The 22,862-nt window shown below is 37.6% G+C and overlaps 1 protein-coding gene across 4 annotated transcripts in view; it reads right to left on the bottom strand.

Moving 5' to 3' along the window:
- The window catches only part of NPEPPS (aminopeptidase puromycin sensitive), a 69,727-nt gene that overhangs the window by 38,642 nt on the left and 8,223 nt on the right, over positions 1–22,862 (bottom strand). For all 4 annotated transcript variants that reach the window (XM_036339193.1, XM_036339190.1, XM_036339192.1 and 1 more), the window contains exons 2-3: positions 19,437–19,521; positions 5,358–5,435 (exon numbers count right to left, since the gene is read on the bottom strand). In XM_036339193.1, coding sequence (XP_036195086.1) covers positions 5,358–5,435; positions 19,437–19,521 — 163 coding nt within the window. The remainder of the gene's footprint in view (positions 1–5,357; positions 5,436–19,436; positions 19,522–22,862) is intronic.

Here is a 22,862-nt window from a genome sequence, read left to right as displayed (position 1 = left end):
GACAATTTCAGACCTTTGCACCAAATTCATCACTAAAGTAAGTTCCACATTCTTAAAGTAATCATGCTGGGAAAACAACTCAATTGAAGTTCAATTGAATAGACATTTGTGATTTTTTATTTTTATTTTTTTATTATTTTTTTTTAAATAGATGCACCCTTATGTTCATTGCAGCGTTCTTTTTTTTTTTTTTTTTTAATATATTTTATTGATTTTTTACAGAGAGGAAGGGAGAGAGATAGAGAGCCAGAAACATCGATGAGAGAGAAACATCGATCAGCTGCCTCCTGCACATCTCCCACTGGGGATGTGCTCGCAACCCAGGTACACGTCCTTGACCGGAATCGAACTTGGGACCTTTCAGTCCACAAGCCGACGCTCTATCCACTGAGCCAAACCGGTTTCGGCAACATTTGTGATTTTTTAAAAAATATATATTTTTATTTATTCCAGAGAGGGAGAGAGAGATAGAAACATTAATGATGAGAGAGAATCATTGATTGGCTGCCTCCTGCATGCCCCCTACTGGGGATCAAGCCCGCAACCTGGGCATGTATGTGCCTTTGACCAGAATCGAACTCAGGACCTTTCAGTCTGCAGCCAACGCTCTATCCACTGAGCCAAACTGGCTAAGGCTGTGATTATTTTTTACAAATGAGACATTCCGGCCTGGTTGGTGTGGCTCAGTGGTTGAGTGTCAACCTATGCACCAGGAAGTCATGGTTCAATTCCCAGTCAGGGCACATGCCCGGGGTTGTGGGCTCAATCCCAGTGTGTGGTGTGCAGGAGGAAGCCAATCAATGATTCTCTCTCATCATTAATGTTTCTATCTCTCCCTCGCTCTCCTTTCCTCTCTGAAATCAATAAAAATATATATTTTTTAAATCAGACATTCTGTCTTAAGGGAACAATGAATAGTTTTTTTCTTTTAAAGAGAATGATAGATTACTAGGATAGTAAATGTGAATATAGTAAAAGAATCTAAAAGAGTTCTAAATTACTGATAAATAAAAAATTTAACTATAAAATTTCTCTCTTTAGGAATTCACTGACTTTTTTTTTTTTTTAAAAAGCAGATATATCAACATTAATAAAGTTTACAAGGAATATCTAATAGATTATCAAAACCCATTCCTTCTATGTTACAATTCCATTAATAGAACTGGTAAGTCTGTTTTCACTAAGTTAACTGTTACGGTGTCTTTTATATAACTCAGATTCCATGGTAAATCTACTTTCAACTTTCCCTATTTGGAATAAAACTCAAAACTAAATAAGAAAGGCTGCTTACACTTTTACTTGGTTTTAAATCTCCAAGGCCATCAAACCATAACAACATACTGACAGTGACCACTGCCAAAAGTGGCATACTAAACAAAATACAAAGTATTAGGAAGGGTTATTACCTGAAATTCAAACAAAACAGAAGTTGAAAATGTTTTTTAATCATTAATAAATTTAATTAGTGTCACATTGTACAATATTAATAACAAAGTATTTATTATTAATGTAGTAGAATTTTAGGCCAAGAAAGAGCAGGAGAAGAAAGAACTTTTTAAAAATTAATTTCACTTATCAAATTTACACCATATTGAAGAACTGATTGCCAGGTTGTCTAATTTTATACCTATTTGCACATATAATTTACAATGCTTCCTCAAATTACATATAATATTTTGATACCCAATATTTATCTGCTTGGAATGATAACCCTTTTAAAACATACAATGAACTCATTTATAAATTAAACAACTGAAAAATTGAGACTTCCACAAAAACTTTAATTGTTTAATATTTAGGAGAGTATGATAATTGTTATAAAAACTGAAGATCTTGAAATACTTTAATACAAATTTAATGAGCCTACTAAATAAAATCAAATCAAAGACATTATAGAAAAAGAGTAAAGATCTTTGCCTCTGTGTGATCGTTTCTTATGATCCTCAAAATGTTAGTATCTTTTAGTGTTTCTCCAAATAAATGCCATTCTACAGGATCCTTAAGCACTGATTCTGAGGTTGTTAGGTCTTACAAAGATTATGGTAACTGCCCTAGCCGGTTTGGCTCAGTGGATAGAATGTTGGCCTGAGGACTGAAAGGTCCTGGGTTCGATTCCAGTCAAGGGCATGTACCTTGGTTGTGGGCACATCACCAGTAGGGGGTGTGCAGGAGGCAGCTGATTGATGTTTCTCTCTCATCGATGTTTCTAACTCTCTGTCCCTCTCCCTTCCTCTCTGTAAAAAAAAAAAAAATCAATAAAATATATTAAAAAAAAAAAGATTAGCCGAAACTGGTTTGGCTCAGTGGATAGAGCGTCGGCCTGCGGACTGAAAGGTCCCAGGTTCGATTCCGGTCAAGGGCATGTACCTGGGTTGCAGGCATATCCCCAGTAGGAGATGTGCAGGAGGCAGCTGATCAATGTTTCTCTCTCATCGATGTTTCTAACTCTCTATCTCTCTCCCTTCCTCTCTGTAAAAAAAATCAATAAAATATATTTTTAAAAAAAAAAAAAAAAGATTATGGTAACTTAACACTATTCTAAAATGGTGCCAATTTCAGAAAAGATATTTTACTTAGAGAGAGAGGATGGGGGAGAGAGAGAGAGAGAGAGAGAGAGAGAGAGAGAGAGAGAGACAGACAGACAGACAGACAGACATCAATGGGAGAGCAGAACATCAATGGGCAGCCTCCTGCATGCCCCCTACCAGGGATCAAGTCCACAATCCAGGCATGTGCCCTGACCGAAAATCGAACTGGCAACCTTTTGGTGCATGGGAAGATGCTCAATCAACTAAGCCACGCTGGCCAAGGCTATTTTAACCTCTTTAAATGGCTAAGCATGGAATTCTAGGTTGAAAATTAAGATTCTCATAACTTAATTTAAATGGCTCTTTAAATGGCTCTTTAAATAACTCTTTAAATGGCTAAGCATGGAATTCTAGGTTGAAAATTAAGATTCTCATAACTTAATCTAATGAAGGAATGGCTTCATTAGAGTCCAATTTCCATTCTTTTTTTTTTTAATATGTTTTTTATTGATCTGGGGGGGGGTGAGGGGAAGGGAATAAGGGAAAGGGGAGCAGGGAGGAAGAGGGAAGGGGAGGGGGAGAAGGAAACGGAGAGGGAGAGGGAGAGGGGGAGAGAGAGAGAGAAACACTAATGAGAGAGAACCATTGGTTGGCTGCCTCCTGCCCCCTGGGATCAAGTCCACAATCTGGGCATGTGCCCTGACCAGGATTCCAATGGCAACCTCAACCAACTGAGCCACACTGGCCAGGGCTAGTTTACATTCGTGATGGTAAATCAACTGCTATTCTGATCCCTGAACTTTGGGGGAAATTTCAATTTTTAAGTTATATTCTTAGGTATCTGTTAATACATGATCATAGCAAAACATTTATATTTATAATAATTTCATTAAAAAATCCTAGTTAGAAAAAGGCAAAATGAAAGGTCATTAAGAGCCCTGAATAAAAGATAACTTGTCCAATTAAATTTTTTTCTAAAAATACTTTTCTATTAAGGCAATGTATTCTCAGTTTAAAAATTATGAAAACCAGAGAAAGGTATTAATCAGAATAAAAATCATCAATTATGTCAACAACCAGACATATAATTTTATTTGTACCATTTCAGAGATATGATTCATCACCCTGTATATGTAATTTTGTATTCTGCTTTTTAATTTCACATTATAATAAGCACTTTACAGTGTTAAGAATTCACAAACCTCACTTTTAATTGCTATATATATTCCACCAGACAGACATGTCCTAATATGTCATAGCTTGATTATTTCCTTAATGTTGGACAAACACATTAATTCCAATTTTTTACTACCTTAAGTAATGTCTCCATAGATATCCTCGGCATAAAGCCTTTTCCATATTCTTTAGGATATATTTCTATTACCAGAATTGCTAGGTCAGAAGATATAAACATGTTTAGTCTTTTGAAACATATTTCCAGACGGCTTCTAAATAAATTACATGGATTTACACTTCCACCAATAATATCAAGTCAGTCACATTATCAAGAATATTTTTTTTTTTTTGCTGAAACCGGTTTGGCTCAGTGGATAGAGCGTCGGCCTGCGGACTGAAAGGTCCCAGGTTCGATTCCGGTCAAGGGCATGTACCTGGGTTGTGGGCACATTCCCAGTAGGAGATGTCCGGGAGGCAGCTGATTGATGTTTCTCTCTCATTGATGTTTCTAACTATCTCTCTCCCTTCCTCTCTGTAAAAAATCAATAAAATATATTAAAAAAAAAAAAAAAGAAGAAGAAGCCACTAATGCAATTTAAAAAAAAAAAAAAAGAATATTTTTTGCGTCCTGGCCGGTTTGGCTCAGTGGATAGAGCATCAGCCTGCAGACTCAAGGGTCCCAGGTTCGATCCCGGTCAGGGGCATGTACCTTGGTTGTGGGCCCATCCCCAGTGGGGGGTGTGTAGGAGGCAGCTGATTGATGTTTCTAACTCTCTATCTCTCTCCCTTCCTCTTTGTAAAAAATCAATAAAATATATTTTTTAATAAAAAAGAAAAGAATATTTTTTACATTTCAGCTTACAGAACAGACAAAAACTGATATATCAATAACTGTTGTTTTGATATTTTTCATGACTAGGAAGCTGAATACTAGTATCTCTTCACATTTTTTCTGTGTTGTTTTTTTTTAATATATATATTTTTTATTGAGTTCAGAGAGGAGGGGAGAGGGAGAGATAGAAACATCAATGATGAGAGAGAATCACTGACTGGGGAGCAGGGAGCAAAGCTGCAACCCAGGTAGGTGCCCTTGACTGGGAATGGAACCCGTGACCCTTTGGTTCTTGGGCCAACAGTCTAACCACTTAACCTCACTGGCCAGGGCTAATCAAAGTCCTAGTGCTTTACCAACAGATTTGTATATAATTTTTCCCACTATTTTAAGTTTGGAAAGTCTTCTATTTTCTTTTTGGTTTTATATCTAATAATAACATATTAACAAATCTTTCCTTCCATGCCCTCACTAACATTATATCTATCTAGTCTCCAGCTGTACATCAAAATTATCTATGGCATATTCATCTCAGAGATTTGGATTCAATTAGTTAAAGATGGAGCTAAGTAAATGTATTTTTAAAAAGCTGAAACTGAAAAGGTGAAAAACAATGCTTTATGTTCGAGGGTAAAATGAGCATTAATTTTGGGTTTTTTCTCTCTCTCTCTTATTTTCCCTCTGGTGGTCCAAAAGTTGCAATATACCTGACTTTAATCTGCTTAAAACATGAGTGGGGGAAATGGCATACAATAAATTTCTTTGGAAGAAGCACGCTGCCACTATTCTTCATCGGACTTTACAAAAGCCACATCTCTTACCTGGTTGGAGAGTACTAGGAAAAGACAAGGTGACTTTTTCATCTTCATTCTGATAGTTAAATCCTGTAGCATGTATTTCTGGAATGGAAAAAAAAAGTTACAATAAATCTGACTGAACTAATAAGGTTAAATGCAGACTGCAGCAATTAACATTTTCAAGAGCAAAATCTCTACTAAAACGAAATACCACACGTGGTATTTTGTGGAAGAGCCACACTCAAGGGGCCAAAGAGCCGAATGTGACTCGCGAGCCACAGTTCGCCGACCACTGGTAGCCAATGTGGCTCACTAGACTGAACACTGTCCCATGCACCAAGAGGTCACTGGTTCAATTTCAGTCACGTTACTTGCCCGGAATGCAAGCTCAATCCCCAGTAGAGGGCGTGCAGGAGGCTGCTGATTGATGTTTTTCTATCATAGATATTTCTATCTCTCCCTCTCCCTTCCTCTCTCTTTCTTAAAAAAAAAAAAAAAAAAAAAAAAATCAATAAAAAAACACACACCCTCCCTTTTTTTTTTTTTTGAAGAGAGAGAGGTAGCTGCCCTGGTTGGTGTGGCTAAATGGTTAGAGTGTTGGCCCATGCACCAAAAAGGATCATGGGTTTGATTCCTGGTCAAGGGCACGTACCTGGGTTGCATGTCCAATCCCTTGCCCTGGTCAGGAGTGTGCAGGAGGCAACTAATCAATGTGTCTCTCTCACATAGATGTTTCTCTCTCTCTCTCTCTCTCTCTCTCTCTCTCTCTCTCTCTCTCTCTTTCTCTCTCTTTCCCTTCCTCCCTCCCTCTTCCTCTTTGTCCTCTGCCCCTCTCTCCCTTCCACTCTCTCTAAAAATCAATGGCAAAAAGTATCCTTGGGTGAGGATTAACAAAAAAAATTTTTTTAATAAAAAATATAAGACAGAGAGGTAGCCTTATCACCCACAGGTTTAAGTCTGATACAGGAAACAGTGATTCAGATTTAATAACACTCCATGAGCCAGGCAAGATGCCCACAATCCATTCTTTTTTTATGAATCACCCAAAGACTGAATTGCCAATGTTTCTAATATCATTATAGTTCAAATATCTTTATAAAGCCAAAATCTTTACAAAACCAAAAAGAAAATGTAATTTCAGACTTTAAAAGAACTTTAATAAATTACTCATTTTATAGATGAAGAAAATGAAGTAAAATTCATTCTACTATCATATGCTAGCTCCTAAATTTGAACAGAAACTCAAGAACTGGCACATACACAATACTGATGAACTCTACTGAAACAATGACTTTTGCTGGCAAAAACTAGATCTTAACCTATAGGAAAGCCAAGAATCAACTTAACACTTAAGATCAAGCATGTCAAACTCGTGGCCTACAGACCACATGCGGTCCACAATGAATATTTTTGCGGCCCGGCCAATATAACAGTATGTAAGAAACGTTTTAATAAAAATTTCGTAACTTAATTTTTACAATATCTTGTTATACATAATTATTAATAACGAACTACAACGTTCGCTAATGACTGATTGCTATAATCATGTTGCATTCATTTCCCTTACACGCCGGCGCACCATTTCTCTCCACTAATGCTAGCAGCGAATATTTTAGCTGCCAATGACCACGTCATTAGTCTTGTACTGACTTGTTTGGTGTGCGCAACAGAAAATATTTTGCTTTCGGAGAACAAGAAAAATAGGTTTATTTGCATTACACTTATTAATCTGTGCAGTTATTCAGTGTCCGGTAAGTTAATGTTCAAAAATATTAATTTTTAATATGTTCTATTATTTTATGTTAACAATTACTCATTTATTTCAGCCTTTGTATTCAGCATGTCTCTATCAAAATAGACCTACATTTCTATGAAAATTGAAGCATTTGTTTTTTTGTGGTCCACGTAAACTTAAACCTTGTTTATTTGACCCATGTTAGCCTTTGAGTTTGACATGCTTGCTTAAGAATGTAGAAAAAGCCCTAACTGGTTTGGCTCAGTGGATAGAGCATCAGCCTGCGGACTGAAGGGTCCCAGGTTTGGTTCTGGTCAAGGGCATGTACCTTGGTTGTGGGCACATCCCCAGTAGGTGGTGTGCAGGAGGCAGCTAATCGATGTTTCTACCTCTCTATCCCTCTCCCTTTCTGAATCTCTATCCCTCTCCATTCCTCTCTGTAAAAAATTAATAAAATATATTTTTTAAAAAGAATGTACAAAAAAGCTTCAAACTGGTAAGAAATGAAAATGGAAAAACAAAAGAATAGCAGTTTTAAAATTGAAACAATCAAATATTGTATTGCTAGGTTCCATTAATGTACACATCAACTATATTATATTACATGTGTACAAAAAAGAGTAAAATTTCCTCCAAAATTTTCTCTTATAAAAGAGAGAGTAGCCATGTATTTGAATTTTTTAAAAGTCTCATATATTATCGGATACTCTTCTAATTACTTTACACTGAAAAATGTACTACTCTGCAAATATACATTAGAGTTTGAAATAACCTTGGTCAACATAGTTTTGGATATTCTGTAAATATCCACCATTCATCCAGTAGCTCTGGGCAAAAATATGGAATCATCCTAACTGCCTTCCTCCATGTGTGTCTGTCTGTCTCTCATACCATACATCCAATATGCAGATTCAATAGCCTATACCTTTAAGCCCAGACTATTTAATGCCTCCACCACTACAGCCCCAGTCCAATATACCATTATTTCTCTCCTAGACCACTACACAGTAGCATCCTGTTTCTATTCTTGCTGCCTTATATTCTTCTTCACACATCAGCCAGAGTAATGAGAGATCAAAGCCTCTAATAGAGTCCCAAAATATTCAGCATGAAAGGCTCAGTCTGTTTGAAGTTGACAATTATTTGTTAGAGACAACAACAAAAAGCACTCACCATAAAAGAAAAAATTTCATAGATCAGAATTAATATTTAAAACTTGTGATTATTAAAATACACTGTTAAGAAAATGAATAGGCAAATCATGTGCATGTATTTTTTTTGTCATCTATATGACAAAGAACTTGTATCCAGAGATACATAAACACTTCTACAACTCAATGATAAAAAAAAAAAACAACAGCAACTAAATTAAAACATAGGCAGAAACCTAAACAATTTCATAATGGAAAATACATGAATTTTGCCAAATTTCATTGGGGGGGGTTACTTTTGACACAGCTTATAGGTATACCACTCTCACTGGTGCACAAAAGATGTCCTATGTACTGTTTATAATTGCCAAAAAAGTGAGGGATAACCAAGATGTGTAATATTAAGAAATGGCTTAGTAAAATGATATATCTATACAAAGGATTACTAGGCTTTTATGAGACATATCTACATATACTTCCTTAAAAGATGTAACACCAGATTAAGTTAAAAAAGCAAGTTGAAAACATTATATATATTATAATCTCACTTCTGTAATTAAAGAAAAAAATTGTGTGTATAAAAGAATTCCTATAAAATTATTAATATGGTTACTTCTAGAAGTGGAGGAGTAGGTGATACTATAAAGAAAAGAAAGAAGAGGACTTTCACATCTTATATTCTATATTGTTTTATTTTATTACAACATGTATGTATTTCTTTTATAATTTTAAAATATAAGCAAAACAATATATTAAATATAATTTAATGATGATAACCTATAATTGTTTTATAATTGTTCACATTTTTTAAATATATTTTATTGGTTTTTACAGAGAGGAAGGACAAGGGATAGAGAGTTAGAAACATCGATGAGAGAGAAACATCAATCAGCTCCCTCCTGCACACCTCCTACTGGGGATGTACCCGTAACCAAGGTACATGCCCTTGACCAGAATCGAACCTGGGGCCCTTCAGTCTGCAGGCCAACGCTCTATCCACTGAGCCAAACCAGTCAGAGCAATTGTTCACATCTTAAAAGTTATTTCTGTGCAATGTTTACAAAAGTATTTTAAACTTTAATAGCAATCTTCAGATCATCTTAATATTTGCTAATGATAATTTGTATATGGATTAAGGCCAATAACCTTTGAACCTACAAGTAGCTGCAAGAAATATCACTTGCTATAGTTCTCATAATGAATATGTTTCACATTTTAAAATGATGCATAGACTTTCGCTTTGGCTGTGACAGCTTAGCTGGTGTCAGAAAAACTATAAAAACTGGGTCAAAATGTTGTAAGTGTTTGCGAATCACACAAAAATTCGCTCTATATTCACAGGCTCTTTATTCATTTGTTGAATGTATTTATTGACTTCTAAGTAGAACATAGAAGCCAATAAAGAAAGAAGAGTCATAAAGTTTACAGCAGTCTCACTGGGCTGAGGAGAGAAAAACTGGAATTAAGGACTACCAAAGCAGCCAGGATTCAAGGCCAAGATCTCAGAAAAGTAGAATAACAGATAAAGTTTAACATTCTTCATTCAATTTCCCCTCAAGACATTTGCTGACTACTAGATTTAAGCAGTTTTATAATGGTATGGAACTAAAAATTAGATTTCAGGGCCTAAAAAGTAAGGGAAAACCTTAGTAAAGATTCCTGACAGGGCTACAAACCAGCAATAAGAGCAAATTGACAGGAAAAAAACAAACTTAACTAGATCAAGATGATCTCACTTAGTAAAACACTGAAAGCTTTTCCCCTATGATCCAGAACAAGATAAGAATGCCTGTTTTTGTCACTTCTATTCAATATAGTACTAGAGGTTCTAGCCAGACTAATTAAGCAAGAAAAGGAAATAAAAGACATCCAAACTGAAAAGGAAAAAATAATTATCTCTGTTCACAGACAAAATAATCTTATATGTAGAAAATCCTAAAAAGTTCCACAAAATAAAAACTAAACAAAAAAACCAAACAACTATGAGTTAATAAACAAATTCAGCAAAGTTATAGAATACAAAATCACCATTTAAAAAAAATCAGCTGCATTTCTATACACTAATGATGAACAATCTCAAAGGAATTTAACAAAACCATTCCAATAGTATAAAAAAGATATAATACTTAAGAACAAATTTAATCAAGGAAGTACAAGACCTACACACTGAAAATTACAAAACACTGCTGAGAGAAATTAAAGGATACACATTGCCCTGGACTGGTGGCTCCATTGGTTGGAGCACTGCATCGTACACCAAAAGGTTGTAGGTTTGATTTCCAGTCAGGGCACGTACAGGAGGCAAGAGATCAATGTTTCTCTCTCTCTCCCCAACCCCCCTCTAAAAATCAATAAAAACATAACTCCCCTCTAAAAATCAATAAAAACATATCCTCAGTGAGGATTTTTTTTTTCTTAATTAAATCTTTATTGTTCAGATTATTACATTTGTTCCTCTTTTTTCCCCCATAACTCCCCTCCTCCCAGTTCCCGCCCCACCCTCCGCCCTCACTCCCCACCCACTGTCCTCATCCATAGGTGCACGATTTTTGTCCAGTCTCTTCCCGCATCTCCCACACCCCTTTCCCCCCCAGGAATAGTCAGTCCATTCCCTTTCTATGTCCCTGATTCTATTATAATCACCAGTTTATTCTGTTCATCAGATTATTTATTCACTTGATTCTTAGATTCACTTGTTGATAGATGCATGTTTGTTGTTCATAATTTGTATCTTTACCTTTTTCTTCTTCTTCCTCTTCTTAAAGGATACCTTTCAGCATTTCATATAATACTGGTTTGGTAGTGATGAACTCCTTTAGCTTTTCCTTATCTGTGAAGCTCTTTATCTGACCTTCAGTTCTGAATGATAGCTTTGCTGGATAAAGTAATCTTGGTTGTAGGTTCTTGGTATTCATCACTTTGAATATTTCTTGCCATTCCCTTCTGGCCTGCAAAGTTTCTGTTGAGAAATCAGCTGACAGTCGTATGGGAACTCCCTTGTAGGTAACTGAGTTTCTTTCTCTTGCTGCTCTTAAGAGTCTCTCTTTGTCTTTTGCTCTTGGCATTTTAATGATGATGTGTCTTGGTGTGGTCCTCTTTGGATTCCTTTTGTTTGGGGTTCTCTGCGCTTCCTGGACCTGTAAGTCTATTTCTTTCACCAGGTGGGGGAAGTTTTCTGTCATTATTTCTTCAGATAGGTTTTCAATATCTTGCTCTCTCTCATCTTCTGGCACCCCTATAATTCTGATGTTGGTACGTTTGAAGCTGTCCCAGAGGCTCCTTACACTATCTTCGTATTTTCGGATTCTTTTTTCATTTTGCTTTTCCGGTTGGGTGTTTTTAGCTTCTTCGCATTTCAAATCTTTGCCTTGATTCTTGCGGTCCTCTGGTCTGCTGTTGGGAGTCTGTATAATATTCGTTATTTCAGTCCATGTATGTTTAATTTCTAGTTGGTTCTTTATCATAACATCAAGGGTCTCATTAGACTTGTTGAGGATCTCATTAAGTTTATCAGCGGCTTCTAGACAGTTCTTGAGAGACCTTAAAAGTGTGGTTCTGAACTGAATATCCTCCATTGACAGTTTTGTCCTGTTTCTTTGTCTCCGCATTTTTTTATGCTTTCTTGGTGCACCCCCTAGTGGTCTTTGTGTGCAGTCCTCCTGTAGTTAAGCCTTGATTGTTGTAGTTAATACTAGGGGGATTTGACCTCCAGGCCAGCTGGCTGTGTCATCAGTGAGGATTTTTTAAAAAGATACAAATAAATGGAAGGACATCTTCCATTCATGGATTTAGAAGACTTAATATTGTTAAGGTGTCCATAATATCCAAAGTTATCTACAGATTCAATGCAGTCCCTCTCAGAAGCCCAACAGTGTTTTTTGTAGAAATTTAAAAATCCATCCAAAAATTCATATGGAATCTCCAAGGACCCCAAAGAGCCAAAACAATCTTGAAAAAAGAACAAAGTTGAAGTCTCACATTTCCTGATTACACAGCTATAGTAATAAGAGAAAGAGAGAGAGAGAGAGAGAGAGAGAGAGAGAGAGAGAGAGAGAGAGAGAGAGAGAAAGTATAGTACTAGCATAAAGACAGATACAGACCAATGGAGTAGAACAGAGAGCCCCAAAATGAACTCTTCCATATATGGTCAAATGATTTTCAATGAGGGTGCTAAGACCAATGGGGGAAAAACAGTGTTGGGAAAACTGAATATACACATGCAAAAAAATGAATTTGGACCTTTTATATCATACTAGTGGCCCGGTGCACGAAATTCATGCACGGGGGATGGGAGGGGGCCCCTCAGCCCGGCCTGCACCCTCTCCAATTTGGAACCCCTCGGGGGATGTCCAACTGCCTCTCACAATCTGGGACCGCTGGCTTCTAACCGCTTGCCTGCCTGCCTGCCTGATTGCCCCTTACCCCTCAGCCTGCCTGCCTGATCGCCCCTAACCACCTCTGCCTGCCTGCCTGATTCCCCTAACTGCTCCCCTACCAGCCTGATCACTCCTAACTGCCTCTGCCTCGCCCCATACCTGGGACCCAGGATTCCCTCCTCTAGCCAGTTGCAGGCACCCAGGACCTGGGCTACCCTCCCTCTGGCCAGCCACAGGCACCCGGGCCACAGGGGATCATGGGCGGGCAGCTTGTCCCTCTCCTGGGCTGCAGCCTGGCTGGTCCCCATTCCTCTCTCGCAAGCCATTTATGCTTGACAGGTCCCCATTCCTCTTCCGCAAGCTCATTTGTGCTTGGCTGGTCCCCATTCTTCTCTCCCCAATGTCTGAGCCATTACCGCATGAGGGCGTGATGACCATTTGCATATTAGCTCTTTATTACATAGGATAGAAATTTTAACCAGATTCAGATATGGTAGGAATATGATCAATATGCTAAGGGCTTTAATGAAAAAAAGATATAATTCAAGAACTGGTAAATAATATAAACATAAAGATGGAAATTCTAAGAAAGAATAAAAAAGAATGGCAGAGTGCAGCCAGTGTGGCTCAGTTGATTGAGCATCATTCCATGCACCAGAAGGTCACTGGTTAGATTCCCGGTCAAGGCACATGCCCCAGTAAGGGGCATGAGAGAGGTAGCCAATCAATGTTTTTATCTCTCACTCCCTCTCTCTTCCTCCCTATGAAATCAATAAAAAAAAAACCAAAAAAAACACCACACCATATATTTTTTTTAAACGGTAGAGATAAAAAATACTGTAATAGAAATGAAGAATGCCTTTGAGGAGCTCATTATTAGACTGGACACAGCTGAGGGAAGAATTTGAGCTTCAAGGACATGATTATAGAAACTTCCAAAACTGAAAACTGAAAAACAAAGAGGAAAAAAAGACTGGGGAAAAAATAACCAAGAATAGTGGGAAAACTACAAAAGATAAAGCATACCCACAATGGGAATACCAGAAGAAGAAAGAGATAAAGGGACAGAAGCACTAATGACTGACAATTTCCTCAAATTAACGTCAGGCAACAAATTACAACTACAGGAAGCTCAGAAAGACCAAACAGGATAAATGTAAGAAAACAAACAAACAAACAAAACACGTAGGCATATCATATTCAAACATTAGGAAATCAACGATAAAGAAAAAAAATCTTGAAAGAAGCTAGAGGAAAAAGCACCTTACCTATAGAGAAGCAAGATAAGAATTACATTAGACTTCTCTTTTAGAAATTATGCTAGCAAGAAGAGAGTGGAGTGAAATATTTAAAGTGTTGAGAAAGAAAAAACACTAATCTAGAATTCTGTACCCTTCAAAATTATCCTTCAAAAGTGAAAGAGAGCCCAGCTGCAGTGGCTCAGTGGTTGAGTGTCAACCTATGAACCAGGAGGTCATGGTTCGATTCCCAGTCAAGGCATATGCCCAGGTTGCAGGCTCGATCCCCAGTGTGGGGCGTGCAGGAGGCAGCCAATCAATGATTCTCTCTCATCAATTGATGTTTCTCTCTCTCCCTCTTCCCTCATCTCTGAAATCAATAAAAATATATTTTTTTAAAAGTTGAATGTATTTATATGAGATACGTACTCTCCAGTTCAGCTTCTGTCCCAACATTCTTACTTTCCTACATCCAGCCCAATTCATTCAATTTTGTTATTTGCTTAACCCCAAGGGTAACTTTGGTTTGAGGCCCCTACCATATATCATTATTTTTATTATTAAAGTTATACTTGGAGCCCTAGCCAGTTTGGCTTAATGGATAGAGTGTTGGCCTCTGGACTGAAGGGTCCCGGGTTCAATTCCAGCAGGGAACATACCCGAGTTGCAGGCTTGATCCCCAGTGAGGGGCATGTAGGAGGCAGCTGATCAATGGTTCTCTCTCATCGTTGATGTTTCTATCTCTCTCTCCCTCTTCCTTCCTCTCTGAAATCAATAATATATATACATATTTTTTTAAGTTATACTTGGATTTCCTTTACATCAAATTTCTGTATGAAATTCTATATATTTCAATACATTTGTATTAGAAATTTTCCCTTCTCTTTCAAGCTTCCTGATTTGAGGGTTAGTGCTTAACTAGGTGAATATGTATTTTCAGAATGATACAGCAACTTTATTGCAAAAGAGATGGTGGTTTATTAATGTTATTATTAATGCACACATAATTATATGACAGAATATTTATTACTAATAGCTAAACAAAAGCTGATGATCAAGTGTCAGGAACCTTTCCTTTTTTTCAAGTTAATAGTTTTTTTTTGTTTTTTTTAATATATTTTATTGATTTTTTACAGAGAGGAAGGGAGAGAGATAGAGAGTTAGAAACACTGATGAGAGAGAAACATCGATCAGCTGCCTCCTGCACATCTCCCACTGGGGATGTGCCCGCAACCCAGGACCTTTCAGTCCGCAGGCCGACGCTCTAACCACTGAACCAAACCGGTTTCGGCTCAAGTTAATAGTTTTGCTTGAAATTATTCATGTTTGGCAATATTTCTCCTGACTAAGCTGTTTTATCCTTTTATTAAACACATACATGTATATATGCACACACTAAAAACTACAATCATACTTCAAGAATAAACATGCTATAGTTTGCATGCCTTATATGGATAAATCAAAGTGATGCTGGTGGATCTGAAACTATATATTATAATCTTATATGAAATATTATGTCACTGATGAAAAAGTTTTTTTCTTACAAACATATACCTGGCAGAGTATAGTGAGGGAAACATTGATACAAATCTTTTAAGTGATCATTTTCTATGTGGCTATGCCCAAGCCATCTATTAATGATAAATTAAAAGACTCTTTACCTGTCAGGACCTGAGTTCAGGCACTCAAAAGTTTCGTATTCCTTTTGCAGAAGCTGATGACAATACTAATCCCTGCACTGTGTAGGGAGGTGCATTCCTTGCACTGGCTTAAGTGCTAGTGATTTCACCAACCCTTGAAGTGCAGAACAGTAAAAAAACAGTTTTCAGCCGTTTTTCTTACTGATTTCTCATTTTTAAATTATTACAAAGTAAGATCTCAGATATATTTTAAAATAAATTAGTTCTGTTTTATAAAAGGCAGTGCCTTAGTTTAAAGAAACACATGCCAATGCCTTCAAATAACTTTCTAATTTTGCCTTAAAGCGCCAAGATTTGGTGGCTACAAACATGTAAATCGGTCTTGCAGAAGGCACCCAACAGTATTAATAGGTACTACATGAGATTAGGTGGGTTAATAAATGGTATCTCTCCTACTGACTCATTTGTTTCCCTGCCATCAGCATACAGCCCTGGGAAGAGCTGGATGTCAAATTCATAACTACTAGTTTATAAAGAAACAACATGTTATACTCTCTCATAAGATAAAAATAAAAAATGTTGCCCTGGCTGGCATAGTCAGTGGTTAGAGTGTTGAGCTGCATACCAAAAGGTCTCAGGTCCGATTCCCAGTCAAGGGCATGCACCTGGGTTGCAGGTTCGACACCCCCATTGGGGGCACATGTGGAAGGCAACCAATCTATTTGTCTCTCTCACATTGATGTTTTTCTTTCTCTCTACCTTCCCCTACCAGCCTCCCTTCCACTCTCTGAAAATCAATGGAAAAAATATCCTTGGGTGAGGATTAAAAAAAAAAAAAAAGGCTACTATGTCCAAGGGCAAAATTAAGCTATATAAGATATATATATTATTACAAAGAAAGATCTCAGATATATATGAATGAAAGGCCAAATCTCTCTTTTTTTTTTTAAATATATTTTATTGATTTTTTACAGAGAGGAAGGGAGAGAGATAGAGAGTCAGAAACATCGATGAGAGAGAAACATCGACCAGCCGCCTCCTGCACATCCCCCACCGAGGATGCGCCCGCAACCCAGGTACATGCCCTTGACAGGAATCGGGCCTGGGACCTTTCAGTCCGCAGGCCGACGCTCTATCCACTGAGCCAAACCGGTTTCGGCCAAATCTCTTTGTTTCGGACTGAAACCCTAAAGTGCCAAATTCATACAACTTCTCATTCTCTTATACTCCAAAATAAAATGGGTTTACACACGACTCCAGGATTTTCTGTTGCTATAGGAGAAGTGTACCTTAGCTAGTTCTAAAGAAAATATTTTATGTATCTAAAAAAATTAATTATTTTATATGAATTCTCTCCAAATCCTCTTCACTTCCTCTAAATTTTCATTTCTCTCCTGACCCTCTTACTGAGAACATTAACACTACTTCCTTGAGGTTCAGGTCATTATGAGTTTGGCGCCATGCAGTTATACATTTTCAAAACATTTAAGTTCTCGGAATTCTTACCTGACAATTTAGTAGAGGAAGATAAAAAACAAACCTGAGGCCTAGCTGGTTTGGCTCAGTGGACAGAGCGTTGGCCTGCGGCCTGAAGGGTCCCGGGTTCGATTTTGGTCAAGGGCACATACCCGGGTTGTAGGTCCGATCCCCAGTGAGGGGCATGCAGGAGGCAACTGATCAATGATTCTCTCTCATCATCGATGTTTCTATCTTTCTGTCCCTCTCCCTTCCTCTCTGAAATCAATACAAATATATTAAAAAAACAAAAACCTGAGCTGATGCCATGTCAACTGAATGGCGCATATTTCTTTTATTATCTCTACCTATATATCCTGGACACCATTTTAAAACCCTACATTGAATTTAAATGTTCTCTACCTACAACAAAGAAAGCTTGCCTTGATATTCTTGGCTAATGTGCTTCCTTTTTTCTTCAGTTAAAGAAATTAAATAATCTCTCTTCCATTCACCAAACAACATTTTAAAGTAGGCATGCATTCAAAGTCCATTTGAAGGAACTGTTCCTCTAACTTAAAATCACAGCAGTTTGATCTAATTTACAATCAATTGAACATAAGTACTTCTTGGCAATAATATGCTCAACTGCTACATACTTTTGTCTTTCTATGGATAAGATAATTTAAGAAAAATTCATGAAATAAATATTGCCAAGCCCGGCTGGTGTGGCTCAGTGGTTGAGCATTGACCTATGAACCAGGAGGTCACAGTTTGATTCCCAGTCAGGGCACATGCCCAGGTTGCGGGCTCAATCCCCAGTGTGGGGCGTGCAGGAGGCAGCTGATCAATGATTCTCTCTCATCATTGATGTTTCTATCTCTCTGTCCCTCTCCCTTCCTCTCTGAAATCTATAATATATATATATATATATACATATATATATATATATGTATATGAAAATGATTAACTTGGTATGTTTCTAAATTATTTAAAATATGTATATATAAATATATATAAATATATATGTGTGTGTGTGTGTGTGTGTGTGTGTGTGTATATATATATATATATATATATATATATATATATATTGCCAAGCCTTAAAATGTTACTTTTATGCTTCTTTTCAGTACAATGTAAAGGAGAGGGAAACCAGCAATGCAAAATGTAAATTAAAAGGTCAAATTTCTAACTTATTTTATTCCAAATGAAAAGACTTTCTAAGAGGAAGTCTTAGAGTAGTAGAAACTAACCAATCATTTTGACAAGGAATGTCAAGGTGAAGTAAAAATTAAAAGCAATTCAGCTCCAATATTAACATACCTTTGAGTTTATGCCAAACTGGATAACTTTAAAATATGCAGCTTATGTAGAAATAAGTTCATGCCAAAACTGATTACTAAATTTACTCCTTATTGTAATTACAAGATCTAAAATAGTTCTCATTTTAAAGATGTTCATTGAATTTCTGCACATTCTATGCCATGTTTCTTTTAATCTATTCTTCCCCTGTAAGTCCATCATTTAGCTTCTAACCTTCATATTTGATTTCATAAAGCAAAAGTTTTTCTCTGTTATGAGTAAGACTTCTCTCAATTTTAATCTATAGTTCAAGAGGAAAAACACTTTTAGGAAAACCACATATGAACTAAGCCCACTTGATGAACCTTTCGTGTTCAAATTGCTTAATTTTTAAAATAACTCTTCAGTTTTTTAAGCATGGTATTATATTCATTTTGCACTTAAAAGTGATTTATCAGAGTCACAAAATAAGTTAATGTCTGAAGTAGAATTAAAATTGTGACATTTCCGTTATCTCATAGTACAGTCAGATTACACTATTCAAATATTTCCCATGAATATCTTAAGAATTTTCCTATTTCTAAAGTAAAACGGATATCTTAACATAATGTATATTTACACATGCACACAAAAGCACACACAAATACCGGGTGAGGCAAAAGTAGGTTTATAGTTGTTTGTATAAAAAATAAACAATCTATATATACAAAAGGCTAAGCGACTGGCCGACCGGACAACTGGCCGGTAGGTATGATGTACACTGACTACCAGGGAGCAGACAGCAACTTTGCAGCATGCCCTCTCGCACTCCGGGACCCCTTGGGGGATGTCGGACTGCCGGTTTCTGCCAATCCCTGCAGGCCAGGCCAAGGGACCCCACCTGCTGGAGGGACCCCGCTCACTCCGCAGATGCCCTTCGAGCCCCGGCGCCACCCCAGGTGTGGCTGGCCAGGGAGGGACCGTGGGAGGTTGGATCCAGGGTGTGTCCAGCCCGTCTCGCCCAGTCCCACCCCACCGGCCACCTTCTAATTAATTTCCTTTCAATGTGCACGAATCCATGTACCCGGCCTCTAGTAATTAATAAAGAATACAAGAATAAACTCTTTCATGTACTCAACTATAAATACCTACTTTTGTCCCACTCTGTACATATCATACACACACATACAGGAACAGCAAATTAAAATGAAAAACAGCTCTTACCTTCATCTCCCTCTGGTACATATGAAGCTGTAATAATGTCAATATCAGCACAATTCATCACAATCTGATTGGTTGCCTGCCTCACCTAAGGGGAAAGAAAAACCAGCATTGTCAGAAATAGCTTGAGTAATATTTATATCTTCAGCTTGGCCTACAATATGTTGCAAACTGTTAATTTTTTTAAAATATATTTTTATTGATTTCAGAGAGGAGAGGGAGAAAGAGATAGAAACATCAATAATGAGAATCACTGACTGGCTGCCTCCTGCACACCCCCTACTGGGGATGGAGCCCGGAACCCGGGCATGTGCCCTTGACCAGAATTGAACCTGAGACCTTTCAGTCTGCTGGCTGATGTTCTATCCACTGAGCCAAACCAATTAGGAAGAGGCATACTTTCTGAAACCCAGACTCACTAAAACTTAAACTATTTATGCATCAATGATAGAAATAAATGACTAGTTTTAAGGAATCCAAAGCAATTCATATTATATTAAAAGCAATAACAAATGTATAAGTATTTCACAGAATTTAAACATCTGCCCAGTTAGCTAACTTAATTAATCTTCTTAAATTTAAAAAAAAAATTAATTAGAAAACATTTCTTATATGTTGCAATTAATTCTGTGTTATATAACCCTTGAAACCCATCATGAGACCTTTTATAAGGATGAAGGAAGAAAGCTAGTATCATAAACTATGTCAGAACTTCATAAAACACTCTTTAAATTTTTTATTTTCCCAAAGAAACATTTTGGATATAATAGACATTAATGACGCTCCACCAAGACTAAATAAAGTTTTATTTTGGGCTTTGTCTCACTTGCTTCAGATCCAAAAAAGAAATGAAATATAGAAACAATAAAAGCCCTTTCCTCTCTTCCTCATTCCCTCTTAACCACTATCCTGAGACCACTACATGTGTAAAAATCAGCAGTTTTTAATTTTATATAAATGCTATCAAATTGTGTATATATAATTTTATTCAACCTGTTTTTTTCTTTTTTTAATATATATTTTTATTGATTTCAGAGAGGAAGGGAGGAGAGAAAGATAGAAACATCATTGATGAGAGGGAATCACCGATAGGCTGCCTCCTGCACACACACACACACACACACACACAAACACACACCCACTGGGGATCAAGCCAGCAACCCAGGCATGTGCCCTTGACCAGAATCGAACCTGGGACCATTCAGTCCACAGGCTGATGCTCTATCCTCTGAGCCAAACCGCTAGGGCACAACCTGTTTTTTTCACTTAACATTGTTTCTGAGATGAGTAAATGCTGATAAATTTATATCTAATCCATTCATTTTAACTCCTGCATAGTAGTATTCCACTTTATAAATAAATCAGTTATTTATCCATTTCCTTCCTTAGGGAAGTTCGACCGAACGACTGAACTGGTCGACTGGTCGCTATGATGCGCACTGACTACCAGGGGGAAGATGCTCAACACAGGAACTGCCCCCTGGCAGTCAGTGCATTCCCACAGCCAACCTCCAGTCATCCCTCCTCCCAGCTGGCCAACCTCTCACAGTCCCTCCCCCCAGTAGGCCAGCCCCAATTAGCCCAGATCAGAGCACCCGGCCAACCTCCCGCCCCACGGCCCCTCCCCCGGCCCCCCACTGGCCCTGATTGTCCCCATTGCCCACCAGGCCGAGGGCCCCCCCCACCTGTGCACGAATTCATGCACTGGGCCTCTAGTACTATAACAGTTATTTTAAATAGTACTATAATAAATATCTTGATCCATGTTTTCTTGTGCACACATTTTTTTTACCAAGAATTGCCAAATTATCCTTCAAAGCAGTCTCAACTGACACTCCCAGGAGCAAAGAATAAAAAAATCCCACTTTCAGCATCCTCCAAAAAAACTTTAAAATTATTGACAATCTGATAAGTATTAAATGGATTCCATTGTTGTTTTAATTAGAATTTCCCTGCCAAAACCGGTTTGGCTCAGTGGATAGAGCGTCGGCCTGCGGACTGAAGGGTCCCGGGTTTGATTCCGGTCAATGGCATGTACCTGGGTTGCGGGCATATTCCCAGGAGATGTGCGGGAGGCAGCTGATCGATGTTTCTCTCTCATCGATGTTTCTAACTATCTCTCTCCCTTCCTCTCTGTAAAAAATCAATAAAATATATTAAAAAAAAAAAAAAAAAAGAATTTCCCTGATTACTAGTAACATTGGTTACTAAGCATTTTGCCATTAAGTTTTTTTTTTTTAATATATTTTTTATTGATTTTTTACAGAGAGGAAGGGAGAGAGATAGAGAGTCAGAAACATCGATGAGAGAGAAACATCGATCAGCCGTCTCCTGCACATCTCCCACTGGGGATGTGCCCGCAACCCAGGCACATGCCCTTGACTGGAATCGAACCTGGGACCCTTCAGTCCGCAGGCTGACGCTCCATCCACTGAGCCAAACCGGTTTCGGCACCATTAAGTTTTTTTAATATATTTTTTTTATTGATTTCAGAGAGAAAGGGAGAGGGAGAGGGAGAGTGAGAGATATAAACATCAATAATGAGAGAGAACCATTGATTGGCTGCCTCCTGCACGCCCCCTACTGGGGATGAGCGCACAACCCAGGCATGTGCCCTTGACTGGAATATAACCTGGACCCTTCAGTCTGCAGACTAAAGCTCTATCCACTGAGCCAAACCAGCTAGGGCTGCCATTAAGTTTTTCTTCTGCAAATTGCTTGTTCGTAGCCCTTTCCCATTTTTCAATTTGGTTGTAATCTTGTTTTTATATATTTGTTGCATTAAACAAAATCTCATATTTATTTTCAGACATTTGAATGGTCTAAATCTAAAATAACAAAAATACAGATGCCCTAAATGACAAATGCCTGCAGAGGCCTGCCAAGCATTGGTGAATGCAATAGGTCAGATGAAAGGTACACATAAAGGAAAGCTATGTATACAGAAGGGGGAAGTAGCCACTTCTTAGAGCCAACTAATTATTGCTGAACTGAAAAGCAGACTTAGTGTTGACAGATCTTCCAATTTTTAAAAAGTCACAAATTCAGATTTTATATATAATCTCTTAATTTTTAATTTGATGACAACTAATTCAAAAATTCAAAAACACAGTGTAAACCAGGCAAAACCTATATGTAGGTCAATAGTGCCTTGAAGAACACTGAACAGACCACAAAACTCGGTAAGGAAACAGGAGTAATATAATATCTGTATTAAAAAGCTATACCTAACAGTAATCATTTTACTAACAAACCATACATAAACATGATTGTTTTGAAATATGTTTTTATTGATTTTAGAGAAAGGGTAAGGGAGAGGAATAGAGTGATAAAAACATGGATCGGCTGCCTCCTGCACACTCCCTACTGTGGATCGAGGCTACAACCCAGGCATGTACCAGTACCTTAACCAGGAATCGAACGGGTAAC

Source organism: Myotis myotis, unplaced genomic scaffold, assembly GCF_014108235.1.
Source record: "Myotis myotis isolate mMyoMyo1 unplaced genomic scaffold, mMyoMyo1.p scaffold_m19_p_17, whole genome shotgun sequence".
In the NCBI taxonomy this organism is placed as follows: domain Eukaryota; kingdom Metazoa; phylum Chordata; class Mammalia; order Chiroptera; family Vespertilionidae; genus Myotis; species Myotis myotis.
The sequence above is the reverse complement of the archived record's forward strand: the minus strand, read 5'-3'. Positions and strand labels throughout refer to the sequence as shown.